The 14,217-nt window shown below is 40.0% G+C and overlaps 1 protein-coding gene across 3 annotated transcripts in view; it reads left to right on the top strand.

Annotated features, from left to right (window-relative positions):
* Positions 1-13,675, top strand: part of LOC147025228 (uncharacterized) — a 90,588-nt gene extending 76,913 nt beyond the window's left edge. For 2 of the 3 annotated variants that reach the window (XM_085885984.1, XM_085885987.1), the window contains exons 12-13: positions 3,954-4,085; positions 5,967-10,977. In XM_085885984.1, coding sequence (XP_085742110.1) covers positions 3,954-4,085; positions 5,967-6,059 — 225 coding nt within the window. In that variant the 3' untranslated portion in view covers positions 6,060-10,977. Of the gene's footprint in view, positions 1-3,953; positions 4,086-5,966; positions 10,978-11,192 lie in introns of those variants that run through there. The other variant, XM_085885985.1, reaches the window with a different exon arrangement.
* The last annotated feature ends 542 nt before the right edge of the window (positions 13,676-14,217 follow it).

The following is a 14,217-nucleotide window of genomic DNA, read 5'->3' on the forward strand; positions in this document are numbered from 1 at the left end:
TATATATATATATATATATATATATATATATATATATATATATATACATATACATATAGCTCTATATGAAATCGAGAACTATATAAATATATGTATATATATATATATATATATATATATATATATATATATATATATATATATATTTTTTTTTTTTGTTCATTATTATTATGTTTTCTCAGTTCAGCCATCATAGTCGATGGATCTGTTAAGAAAAAATAGTACTCGTAGTGTTTGAATAATCATTGTATCCCACTAGGGGCTGGGAAATATCAATGAAGGCTAGAATGAGCGTAAACCTCCGCCAGGCTAAACAGTTTAAGTTTTGTATCCCACTGATAGGTTGGATATGGATCTGGATCTTCACCAAAATCAAATCTTCCTTGTCACACACCCAGCCTGTCCAAGTTTTGTCCGAATCCATCCACAACCTATTGAGATATTTTGCTGTTTATCATTTTAGGCCTCATCTCTCAATGGTGAAAAATCGCTTAAATTAAATAATTATCGTATCCAGATCCAGATCCGAATCTTCACCAAAATCGAACCAATTCTTCCTTCGCACACACCCAACCTGTCCACCAAGTTTCATCCAAATCTGTTCACAACTTTTTGAGATGTGCTGCATATCGTTTTAGGCCCTATCTGATCTCAATGGTGAAAAATAGCTTTAATTAAAAAAAATTATCGTATCCAGGTCTGGATCTTCACCAGAATCAAATCAATTCATCCTCATCACACATACCCAACCTGTCCACAAAGTTTCATCCGAATCCATCCAAAAAGTTTGAAATATCACACTATAACACAGACAGAGAAACAGGGGTGAAGACATAACCTCCGTCCACCGAAGGTGGCAAAGGCAAATATGGTTATGTGGGGTACTCCAAGGTGGCATCTGGATGTGGATGTGTGTTTGGTGATATGATTAGCCGAAGATAAGTCATAAATGATTATTAGGCAATGGGGTACAAATGCATGTCGCAGTAAAATGTAGGTTGTGGATTTGCCATACAGTCCAAGTGTAATTGGCAGCTCAAATGGAGTGTTTCTACCTTTGAGCTGTCTAATCTGGATTTTATTTCTGGCCACACTATAAACTGCCGTCTTGGTGCTTTGTAGGAAATTACATCGATGTGTGCTATCTTTTGACAGGGATGGGAGAGTCAGCTTGTCAATGTTAAGTACATTACTCCCAAATTACATTTTAACAAGTGTAATCTGTTGTGTATCAGTGCTTTGGCCAAATTGTAATTTCCTGCTGTAATATGCTGTGCACTGCATAAGCAACATAGCCACACTTAATAATGATGCAACCAACAGACCAAATTCGTCACTGAATGTCACCCCTGCAGCATCCTACCGGTATGCATGAATTCCAGACAGTCTTTCTTCAGAGTAATGGGACATAAATAGTTTGAATGTTCCAAATCATTGGGCAGTTTATTATCTTTTTCTGAACAACCTTTTGTGGCAGTGTTGCAGAACTATTAGGCAAAGTAATGAGTCACCCACAAAGGGATACTACTTCTTCGTCCGTACGCAGTGCATGGCAGGATATCATCTTATGCCCTCTTGATTATTCTCTCTACCCACGTCTACCCCAATACTCCACGTCTAGCCTGAATATAAGGCTGGACATGGTTGCGGGTATCAACGTATGCATAGCATGGCTGTGTGTATTCCTATTCTGGAACAGCCTATGTGGCCCGATTAATTTGACGAAAGAATGCTCCATGCAGATAACCAACACTTTGACCTTTAAATCACTTTTACTTTATTTTAAAACACTCAAAGTGCGATGGCAAAAACCATGCTTTTTCCACATACAACAACGTTCCACAAGACAGGGAAGAGCAAAACCCCTGCGCCCCTCACAGCAAGAGATGACGCAAACACATGGGTGGAGCATAAATATACATTTTACATTCAAACTTGGTTCCATCACAATGCCTTCTTGATTATCATCCTATGCTGGGAGTGCATACCTCTGCCAGCAGCAAAGGGATAAATTGTTTCCCATGGTGGATTGCTAACTTCCGTATAGAAGGCAAATCTAACTTGCAGAGACTCTGACTACTTATTTCATGGCCCGAATTATTCCTTTCATCTTTTGTGGGGTCGGTCAGGGAAAGGTTTTTGGCTCAAGTTTTTCATGAACCGGCTGGCCAGGCCTGATGCTCGATTGAAAGTGGCATGAATTTAGAATTTCTCTAGGATGCTGGTGATCGCTTACCTACTCTTCCACAAAAAAACACCGTGAGATCTTTAACATTCACCAACTAATACGAGCAAATAGAAAATCTAGATTTACCTCCATCAGTTTGTTGTGCAATGCACCAATCTGGAACGTTGTCGTCAGGTCACTAACGGAACCCAGTCAAAACAGCTCAAAGGCAATTAGTGCTACCTCTGCACCATCCCTTTGGACCAGAACTTGCAGATAGACCTACAAAGAAAGAAAAGTATAAATGTCATAGGTGAAGGTGTTCAGAAGCAAGGATGAAACATGAGGTCCAGTTGCAGGTGAGATGTCCAGTTTGGTGAAGGAGATCCTCAATTCCTTCAAGCCCAATTATTCGAGGGAGAAAGCTGCAAGAAGAGACTACAGAGACATCAGTTGGAAACTTGAGCTTTTGAAGAAATTATTATTAAGGCCTGTGGGTTGTTGTCTGATGGTTGTCTGATCCAACGTGGACATTCGGGTCTTTGTATCATGATTTTGACAGTACAGAAGAGAACACTCAGTATTGGATTACTCACTGATTAATGAGATGTCTGCAACACGATGTATATTCTTTTTTTCTTGTTTTTTTGTGAAACAGATCAATTGGCTCGGTGCCATTCTCAATCTAATGCATAAAAGGAGTTCGGTCTCGGTGTGCCTGCATGCGTCCGTCCATCAACAATTGTCCGATAGGGGGATACCGCTGATCCCCTCTGATAGGACAATTGTCAAGCAATAACAGTACCAACCTACACTATCGGCAGCGCAATACACACGCATACACACATATATGTACACGCAGCACATAACGTGCTGCACATACACGCATGAGGAGAGATTGTTTCCTGGCATGGACTGTGCCTCATATGTACCCCAGATAGTTTGATCAAAAAAGGAAGAGAGGAGGATGGAAAGGGAGGAGGGTGATAGATAGATAGATATATATATATATATATTTTGATATTCCTTAGCATGTTGTTGTATTTTATTTGGAATTCATCATCGAAAAAGGCCGTGATGAATACGCCATTAACACTCTCCCCCTCCTCACTCCCTGAGTGGAAAGCTAGGCCGGTATCATCTATTCTGTACACTGCCTAATTTAATTTTTTTCCCATTAACAACAACCGTTTTTTTTGTTTTAGCAGTTACACAAATATTGGTAGTCCTAGTCCCATCAGCGGAGTGACGGGTCTCACATTATAGTTGAAAATAAATTTTTCACTGATTAAAAACAAATCTCTTGTGTATGATGGCCCTTCATTAAAATGAATTCCTCCTGGGGAAATGCCCCACTGAGTGCAGCGAGAAAAGCAGCGCCATTGTTGTGAAGTCACTGTCTCCAAGTACCCCAGGAAGTGATGGCACTTCCTACAAGTTCAGTGGCTATGCTTTTCTCAGTGTGTGTGTGTGTGTGTGTGTGTGTGTGTGTGTGTGTGTGTGTGTGTGTGTGTGTGTGTGTGTGTGTGTGTGTGTGTGTGTGTGTGTGTGTGTGTGTGTGTGTGTGTGTGGCAGCTCCATGATGAGCCTTAATCCTTGTGTAAAATAAATAAATAAGAATTGTTTTTTTTTTATTTGCAATTTATCGCTACAATATTAGTTTTAAAAATCTACAAAATAAAGTCTGTAAATGAAAAAGTCACCTATTTGTGTAGCTGAAGACCATGTCGAGAGTAAACTACTGTGCCGTGTAAGATAAATGTATTGTTCAATCTCTGGTGAGCAGGGTGCACGTGTCGGGCATGGTTGGCTGGGCCGAGGCGCAGTGCTTGCTGTCATGGCTGCTGCTGCTACATCAGCATGTCTTCTGCTTCTTTTCCTGTACTTCTTACGTCAGCGGAACAGCTTCACAGCATCGGTAATATCTCATGCTACTTATAAGACTGGCCACACACTGGATCGACTTGTACATTCGTCCATGCAAGTCGGAGTTGTTCATTGAACTGTTCTCGTAACAAATTTGCGGCATGTTTCCCAGCGAGATGAGCAAACATAGGTGCAAACTCCATTCAAATTTCGAACCTCTTGATGTCATTACTCGCAAAAAAAAAAACAAGCTCAAATGAGCTAAGATCCTCGTCCTCTTAATGATGACGTCATAAAAACGAATATGACGTCATTGTGATGTATCAGGTTTGCGATAAATTACCTGTGCTAATGCCCGGCTTGATTCTCGCAAACAAAATTCAAACAGATTGCCTAGTTTCGGAGATAATGTTATTGGCGATTTCCATTAGCGGCGATATTATGACGTCAACTTTTTTCTCGGAAGAATTTCCAAAATCGGAGATGGTTACTACCTGCGCGTGGGCTTTCTGCATATACATGGCAAGTTTCACGAATATCCGATGAAAACTCTGGGTTGTGAAACAAAAAAGTCAAAAAATAGGAATGACGTCATAAATATTGATATGACGTCATAGTGATGTATCATATGTGCGGTAATTCATCTCTGCTAATGCCCTGTTCGATTCCCGCAAACAGAATTCAAAAAGCTTGCCTGGTTTCGGAGATAATTTTTTAGGCGATTTCCATTAGCGGAGATATTTTGACGTCATAACTTTTTTCAAGGAGGAATTTTCAAAATCGGAGATGGTTACTGTCTGCGCAGGGTATTTTTACATATATACGCCAAGTTTCAGGAAGTTTCGATGAAAACTGGAGGCTGTGAAACAAAAAAGTCCACAAGAAGAAGATGAACAACAACATGAGTAAGACTTAGAGGTCCTCCACGAGGATCTAACAAACTCATCGTTGTAGTTGGGAAGATCCGTGTATTCAAAACCGAATGCACCACCAAGTAGGATAGCTACCCATTCGGCAGGCCTCAACCCCAAAGTTTCAATTGAGACAATCGTTCCTGAATGAATAGAAGACCAATCAGGGCTCGTAAAGTCGGACTTCAGTCTTGCCAACTGAACAATAAATGAGTCTGTGGTACCTTCAGCTTTGAGGATAATTTTGTGGTTACAAATTAAGATGAAAACGAGTTGTAATCTATTTTTTTTTTTTTATGAGCAGACAACTCATATGCCGTTCGATGCTGTTCGACTCATCTTGAGTCAAGAGGGAGTCAAATACGAGGAATTCTCATGTGGACATCATTTGAATCATTGATTAGACATTCATGTGGTTTTGCTAAATCTCCATTGAGTTGCTCATGGAGGTGAGCATGTCCTCACTCGATGCGAATCAGTCAGGCAAAATAAGGCATTTGTTGGTGAGTCTCATGTCGCAATACACTTGATCGTGCCGTGATCCTGATGCGACTCTTGAGTAACATGAAGAGACAATGAGCCAAATGATGCCGGATTCACAGCAGACGATTCCCTCGAGTGTGTGGTCCACTTCACTGCTTCACGGCATATGTGGCAGTATGTGACATCAGTAACTTCATGACATAACACTTCACAATAGATATGACAATACGTGACAGTATGTGATTTCAATAACTCCAAATGGTGTCATCATTGACATCGAGTGGAAAACAGCATGAGCATGATCTAGTTTCGATGTCATCACGTGGCATCAGCAAAACCATTTTATCATCATCAACATCCAATGTTACATGTTTAGCTTTGAGTGCTTGGGTGTTAAGATGGCATCTGACTTGACCCCCAAGCAGTAAAAATCAGGTGCTCAATCATTATTAGTTTTTACCGTATTATTGTATACCTTGTGTACCTCTCCACACCTCCTCACCACTTCTAATTGATTGTCCCCCCTCCATCTCTTGTAGGCCTCTGTTGCTGTGTCTACAGACAGTCACCTGTCTCGTTTGCAGAATTCTGGATATGAAAACCCAACTTATCGTTACTTAGAAAGAGAATGAAAGGAAGTTTGGTCTGGTGAGGATTGGGAAATTGAAAATGAAAGAGGGAGAGAGAGAGAGAGACAATATAGAGGGGGGGGGGGCATCGAAACAATGTGATATTGAGTACAAGTCTATACATCATGGAGAGAAGAGGTTAGATGGAAAGTTAATTATGAAGTGGGACAGAACGATTAAAGAACAGAAAGAAACTGTAGATTAATATGGAGGAAAGAAAAGTGATGAGACGATGAGAAAATGGTTATTAGGGCAGAGGTGGGTACAGATGATCAGGGGGTTTAAAGATTAGAGAAGTCTCTTTTATTTGTATCGGAGGCCTAAATTGTGCTGCAATCTCTCTTGCCATCACTTGTTACATAATAATTTTACTTTTTCATACTAAGTTTGCAAATCGATATTTTATTTCCCATAGTGTGCAATTTTCTTAACGCCGCATACTGCAGTCAGAGGTGCATCCAGAGTGACACTGAGAAGCGGGTTGAAGGAAAGGTGAACAGACAAGGATATATATATATATATATATATATATATATATATATATATATATATATATATATATATATATATATATATATATATATATATATATATATATATTTATATATATATATTTGACAAATGGGGAAATCTATTTAATTGTTCCATGTAAGAAATGTCTGACATTTTAAGTGGTTGAATGAATGGTGATGTTGTACAGTATGATGTGATTTGTCTCCTATTATTGTACTTTATCGTTAAATATATTGGGGTTTTTTTTCGTTTTGCATTGTTGCGAAACGATTGAGATGGAGAAAAGCAACGAAACAGAAAGATGAATTACGTGAAGGACTTTGGACGAGTAATGGAGTGGAGGGGGTGATTTAATTGGCAAAGTGCAGTGGAGGGTTAGTAAGAGGTTATAGAGGGAATTAAATCAGTAGATTGTGAGGTTTTTCTTTGACCAGGATGAAGCGAGTGTATTTCACAAGATTAAATGTGTTCCACTCAAGGGGGTACATTGCCGTTAATTATAATCACCATAATGTGGGGATGGGATGATGTGCTTCATCCAGATTGTGCATCAGCCTTTTTGTACGCATGACAAGATGTAATCGTTGACTAAGTCATACACTGCGTAACTTATCAAATTGCAAGCAAACTAACCACAATCCACAACCTGCACTCAAATCCGATCTTCGTATGGTGGAGCATTTGTATTCTTTTAGTTATATCCACCAGGCTCAACAGTTTACTTTTTGTATCCTGCTAATAGACCGGATCTGAATCCGGACTTATACCAAAATCTAATCCGCTTGTTCTTGTCACCTACCCAACTCACACACCAAGTTTTGGCATAATCCGTCCAGATCTTTTTGAAATATCATGCTATATACTGTATATCATTTCTGGCCCGATCTCTCAATGGTGAAGAATCACTTGGAAAGTTAAGAAATTCTCCCATCCGGAGCCAGATCTGGATCTTCATCAAAATCGAATCAATTCGTCTGTCTCACACACCCAGCATATCCACCAAGTTCGTCCAAATCCCTCCATAAGTTTTTGAGATATTGTGCTATTTATCGTGTTTGGCCTATCTCTCAATGGTGAAAAATCACTTTTAAAATTGTAGTATCCGGACTTGGATCTGGATCTTCACCAAAATCGAATCAATTAATCCTTATTACAGACCCAACCTGTCCAAATTTCATCCAAATCCGTCAATAATTTTTTGACATATCGTAATCACAGACAAACAAACAGCAGACAGACGACTGAAAACAATATCCTTTGTCCACCTTCGGTGGAGGAGGTAAATATGCTAATTTTGTAAAGAGGGAAGATGCAGCTTGCCAAAGGAGAGGTAATTGCAGAACCAGTTACCACAGGTAAATTCACCGCCTGCAGAAGTGGACAAAGAAAATCATCAATTCTGAAGCCAACATTTGTATTCCCAGTGGCTCTGTTGGCCTGAGATTGAAGCAGAGACATCAAATCCAGCCACGGTGCACTTAGCTCTTCGGGTTTAAATGTATGCATTGGGAGGTGAGGGGAGGGCAGAGGAGGATTCTGAATCAATTAGAGAATGGTCAAAATCAGAGAACACATCATTGATCGTGGCCAATAAAAAGAGTTAAAATCCAATATCAATTTCGCTTAAAACTCGGAGTCGCTGCAACATTTGGGTGACATCACGAAGCACCCACCTGCTGCCTTCTTCCACCAACGACCAAGGGGTTGTCCTCCCTCTAAAGAAGGTGCATTATTAAGGAGCATTCAACAACATCTCCAATATTGAACCAAAGCATCAGCAGCGATGAGTTAAAACCTCATTTGTTTATCATCTCCAGCAGATATTTGCACAAAGACTTACAGCAGTGCCAAAATAAACACTTCGTGCACAGGCTGCACTCTGCCATATATGCCAGGCATGTTGCAGCTGTTTCACTTTCTGTCGATGTGGAAAATATTCCAACTTTTATTCAATTGTCATTGAGTTTCCTTTGAAGGATTTGCATTTAAACCTTCCTGCTGTCCCTTGACCTGAATTTCACTTTTTCTCAATCGCTTACAGTTGTCTCTCATTGACTTGGTTGTTCAGATAAATCAACGAAAGGCTCCCGACTTGTGTTCTAAGCTTCAGATTGTTCTTTATGTTCTCATCTTCAGTGACAGCAAAATTATAGACATGACGAACATGAAGTCTCCCAGAGGTTTGGGGTGCTGACAAATACACAAGGCTCATGGAGGAGCCTGTACATATAATCCACATGTAAGAAAGTGACACGATCAGATGTTAGTGTATTTTCGCATGAATTGCAAAAACACCAAAAGACAATTGGGCATATCAACAGCATGTGGGATTTGAACGTGCGACACCAGCATCATGAGGCATTCAGGTGGGAACACCAAACAGGGCAATCTCAATGATAGAGCAGCGAGAGTTGGTCAAAGAACACATTTGACCTTTTGCGGTTGGCAATGAGTGAATAGCGAAAATGGGCTGGATGAGAGGTGGATGATGAATAGGCAGGCCCACAGTCCTGTTTAAAATGAGAAAACGCAGACCTTGTGTTTCGCCTTCATTCTTGCATTGAGATGTCACTTATACCCAGAGCCTTAGCGGACGTGTACAGAAATGCAAGCGGCACACTGTCGTCGTGGCCCACATAGGGGAGTGACACGCTGTTATACTACTTACATAAACCTCACAACAGAGAAGAATCTGAGGTCGTGCTAAGACAAGTCTGTCCGGCAAGGTAGGTCTAGTCAGTATCAGACTTTGTAAACATACCGCAAACACACTCCGCATAAATGCATTGTAATATCCAATATTACATCGAGCTTTAAATGTGCATTTTGATTTCCTCCTTCAGACAAGATGAAAGATCCCAAAATCAAATTTCCAGAAGAAGTCGATATTGAACCTCGTTTCCCGGCAATCCAATTATCGTCGTAAATGGAACCCGGAGCCTTGCACTACTGAATGGAGTGCAGAGTTAACCAGTGAACTATCCCAATCCAGATGAAGTATTCTTAGCCATTATTGAGTGTAAGACTCCAGGAACATGAACTCGCTCCAGCTGTCGAGGTAAACCACCAAAGCCGGCAGCAAGCCTCCATGCTGACCGACAAACTGTCATCCGTAACCAGCACCTTGTTTGAAACCACAAACACTATCTCTCACGACCATCATGACCCTTTTTATGGCCCAAGTTCATTGTCACTTTACAGAAGCACCTGTTGCTCATGTACTATGACATCCAAAACTCAACTTTGCTTCCAATTGACATGAGTGGGGTTTTCTGGTGCACAGTCTGTTCTGTGACACGACGACCAATTAAACTCTTACAAAACCTACTTTCCGCACATCAGTATGTATTAATGAATTCCTTTTGCGAGATAACTAGTCCACAAAGATTTCCTGCTAGTATTGTCTCTATTTTAACCGCACAACCAACTTGACTATAATTTACTCCATCCTCGTCCACCTCGACTCTTGTCCAGAATGTCGGTAAAAGAAATTACCGCTCCGGTGCTTCTGCACCACTCTTTTGGAAAAGCCACAGAGAATTTAGCACCATATGAACATATCATTGCTCACATCGAACGTGGAGATAAACCCTGGACATTGTCATCACGTTCTTGAAATTTGTTGCAACAAAAGTATTTCACTTTCATTCCTGGAACGCGAGAATGAGCAGAATTTTTTTTAATCGCGATGAACAGTAGTTGGTTAAGGCGATATAAGGATATTAATAATTATAATAATAACGGCATATAATTGTAGATATTTAATATTTTAGTGGATCAAATTTGAAAAGGATATATTGAATGCCGATTACACGAATAATTCATACTTGCGCGTCTTCGTCAATTTGGTACACATGGGTTTGATGAATTGATCGTAATGTTTTTGCGTGGTAAGTGTGTTCAGTAAGAGTGGTATACTATCAACCTATATTTTAATATCGATCACCATTGACATCCCTGACAAAACCCATGCCTACCTACACCCATCTGGTGTCCTGATCCTAATCCTTGAATCTAACCAAACGTTTAAACTAAGATGTGAACATGACGAGTTAACTATAATGCACCTTGAAACGTTATCTGACAAGTTTTTGTTCTTCATAGTCACAGTCGTTCCTCGATACCTAAATGTACGCCTTGTTTTGTCGAACTCATTCACATTCCAATCTCATTTGTACTTGTAATTTTGTCACTCGAAACTTTCCATATATCGTGCTTTTGGTAAACTTTGACGAGGTTATGCACGATGTGTTGAACCGCCGGACGTGTTTGAACCTCTGGACAGAATGTCGTGCTTGCCGTGGTGGTTAGAACTTGTTTCTCAAACTGACTCTGCTTGCTTGTAGGTGTTGTTGTCGTTTGAAGATTTTGAAATGCGATATAATAAATTTCACTTGTTGTACAACCACACGGCCCATCATTTCCTTCGAGATCCATTATTGAGTTTGGCTGATATCACTCTCAAGTCGAAAAACGTGCCAGTTGTCCTCGAATTTAATAAACAACTGCTTTAGTGACGTTAAGGGAAACTGGAATCTTGTGTCAATTCGATGAAAACCTGTGCAAACACTTTTTTGTTTTCAAACAATAACTGTCTCTCTCTCTTGGCCCTGTCCCTCCCAGGGTTCTGGAGGGCACGCTCAGCCTGCCATTAACCCTCATCTTGTTAAGCTCCCAAAATCCAGGTTCACTGCTCACCTCAACTCATTTGTTCCTCTTTTCTCTGGCCTGTGGAACCAACTTCTGCAGTCTGTTCAGTCCCATTCTTCCCTCCAGGGTTTCAAGACAGCTGTTCACCACTACATTCTCGGTGTGTTCCCCTGTTTAGAATAGGTGCACCGTATCCCTGCATGTCATAAGAAGCAACGAAAAGGTTGGCATCAGGAAGGGCATCCAGCCATAAAAAAAACATTTCCTCAAAAAGGGAATCATGATAGAAGACTGTCATGAGACTCGCAAGGCTACCCCCCACTCTCGCAGGGAAAAATGGCCTTAAAATGTTTGTATATGCGTGTGTGTCAGGTCATCCCCCATAAAATGTGTGTGTGTGTTTCACCACTACCTCAGGTAGTTTCACCACGACCACTACCACCACTACCCCCCATTCATACTCATGATCTCTTCTTCCCCAAGTGATCTTATTCCCAAGCACTCCCCTTTCCCAGCTTATTGTAATTTCTCCCAGCCACTCCCTCACCTCTTTTCATTCATCAGTTAATTTGTTCCTTTTCTGTTTCATCCTCACTTTCCTCTTCCTCTTCTTGCTGTGTTTCATATTCAGCTTGTGTGCAGTTTCTTCACCCCATGCATCCTTCTCCACCTCCACTTGATCTCACTCTCACTCTCACTTCTACTCTGCTGTTAGTGTTTCCCCCTTTCCATTTTGTTCCATTCTATTCTGTTTTCGCTCTTCCATGAGCCTTGGCCATGGATTTTATACAATTTTTTTTTCTTTTTAATATCAAAACGATTGATGAAAAGGAAAAGTGTAAAAGAAAGTTGAAATGTACTCCAAAAAAGCTTCTCTAAAACAGAATTTTTTTAAAGTAATTTTAGAAAGCACTAATGGTCTGGTTGAGGAGGATCAGCACATTGATCTGAACACTCCATAAACAATAGACACGATGTCAATGGACATTTGTTATCGGAAAACAACACAGCTGTCTGAAAAGGGCGTTAAAATTGGCATAATTAGCAAATTGCTCCCCACCTCATTTCCAGACAATGCCACGTTCATCACTGAAGGGCGGGCAGAATATAAACAGGTCAGTTAAAATAACATAACAATCGTTTGCCACTCCAGTTGTGATGTCCTTTCACCCATTGCATGCACTGTTGTCAATGGCGCTGTGTTCGTGGGATGCTGAGCACCGAGCAGTGGTCTACTGGACCTCCAGCACTAGCGTGATGCCTGTTCTGAACTGTCTGGGTCGATATTCGATGTTTGATCATCCTTTTCGGTCATTCTGGAGAGATCGTGATGTTGGAAAGTGGTTCCTTCTAGCAAAGGTGACCAAATAGCATTCGCTACGAGGAGTTGTAACCCTTCATTGACCTCAACGATACGATTCCGCAATGAACGTTGCACTGAACAATCAGCATTGAACCTCCTCCCCACTCCCTTCCTTCAATTTTCTTCCAACCTTTTGAACTCCCAAATAATGTGGACAATGTAAATAGGCCAGGGGCCAGTGGGACCTACGTTGCACCCCCCCCCCCCATTGCGACAATTTTTCACTGATACCACAGTGTTCATATATATCCCAAGAATCAGAAAAAAGATGTTCCAAGAAAAATAACTCATTTGCACTATGCTTTATTAAGCTGTTTCCATTTTTGCATGTAATTAAGCTATCCAAACATTATTCTACATCTGACAACAAAGGAAATATGTTCACCTTATTCCTTGACCCTCCAAACATATGTGTAGATTCCTCATTTACAAATTTCCATGCACCAGAAGTTGAGATATTTACGAAAATGAGAATTTCCATAATGGCGGATCCTAATCAGCATATCGATGCATTAAAAATTAATTCCACTACTTTTACTCAAACAGAAAATAGTTATGTTTCCCTTAAACACCACCAGACATCATGAGTTTTTTTCTTCCAACCAAGCCGATTTGTTAGTTATGTATTATATCAGGCCCAGGTAATTAAATATATTGATTAATCTGATTTCGCATGATTTTCGAACCATTCATTGTGCTTTGTATTTTATGCTAATTAGCCTACTTAAAAGAATTCAAAAATTTCAATATTTTTTTAATGTATCTGGCAACACTTAAGTAATGGTTTTTTTTGACAAAAAACTGACATGTGTGGTAATTACAAGGAAAGAAAATGGAAATTCTTGCATTTTTGTGGGAATTATTGTCTTTAATTCAAATTTAATTAATTTGCAAATGAACTAATTAGCATAAACAAAACAGATTTTAATACGTAAATGTATAAGCTTTAATTTGACACCAATTTTGTGATTTTATGTTTATATTTGACGGAGATATTGCCATTTTTGCCGATCTTTGTGAGATTCGTCTATTTTTGATTGGTTGCCATGAAAACAGCTTAATAAAGCAGAGTGAAAATGAGTTATTTTTCTGGGAACATCTTTTTTTCTGATACTTGGGAGATATATGAACACTGCAGTATCAGTGAAAAATTGTCGCGGGGGGGGGGGGGTGGTGCAAGTAGGTCCCACTGGCCCCTGGCCTAAAATAGATGCCTCCTAATTAGTTGCTTACCTCTTATAAATGAGTCTTGAAGTTTCCATGGTGTTGGCAGATACAATGGGATTTGCATGGGACATAATGGCGCGAGCAAACCTTTGTACTCATGTGAGACATCGATACTCCCTTAAGGCACTGACAGCAATTGACTTTCTTAATAAGGGCCCTCATAGAAGAAAAAAAAAACATGTGACATTACGCTAAAATGGTATTATAATAAGCTCTTTCCTGCAATCTATCTGGCCTGATTTATTCTCCGGTGATATAGAATCCAACTACAACAATCGCTCTCGTGGTGCAGGCACAGCATCGTGAAACATCCATTCCTGGGTTCAGGTATTAATCTGGCTGACTCAACAATAATCATGAAAACAACACATCAACTGCCATATTTTTTGACCTATGATCATGATGATT

This window comes from Eptatretus burgeri, chromosome 6 (assembly GCF_056783735.1).
Source record: "Eptatretus burgeri isolate ZD-2024b chromosome 6, Ebu_testis_v1, whole genome shotgun sequence".
Lineage (NCBI taxonomy): Eukaryota > Metazoa > Chordata > Myxini > Myxiniformes > Myxinidae > Eptatretus > Eptatretus burgeri.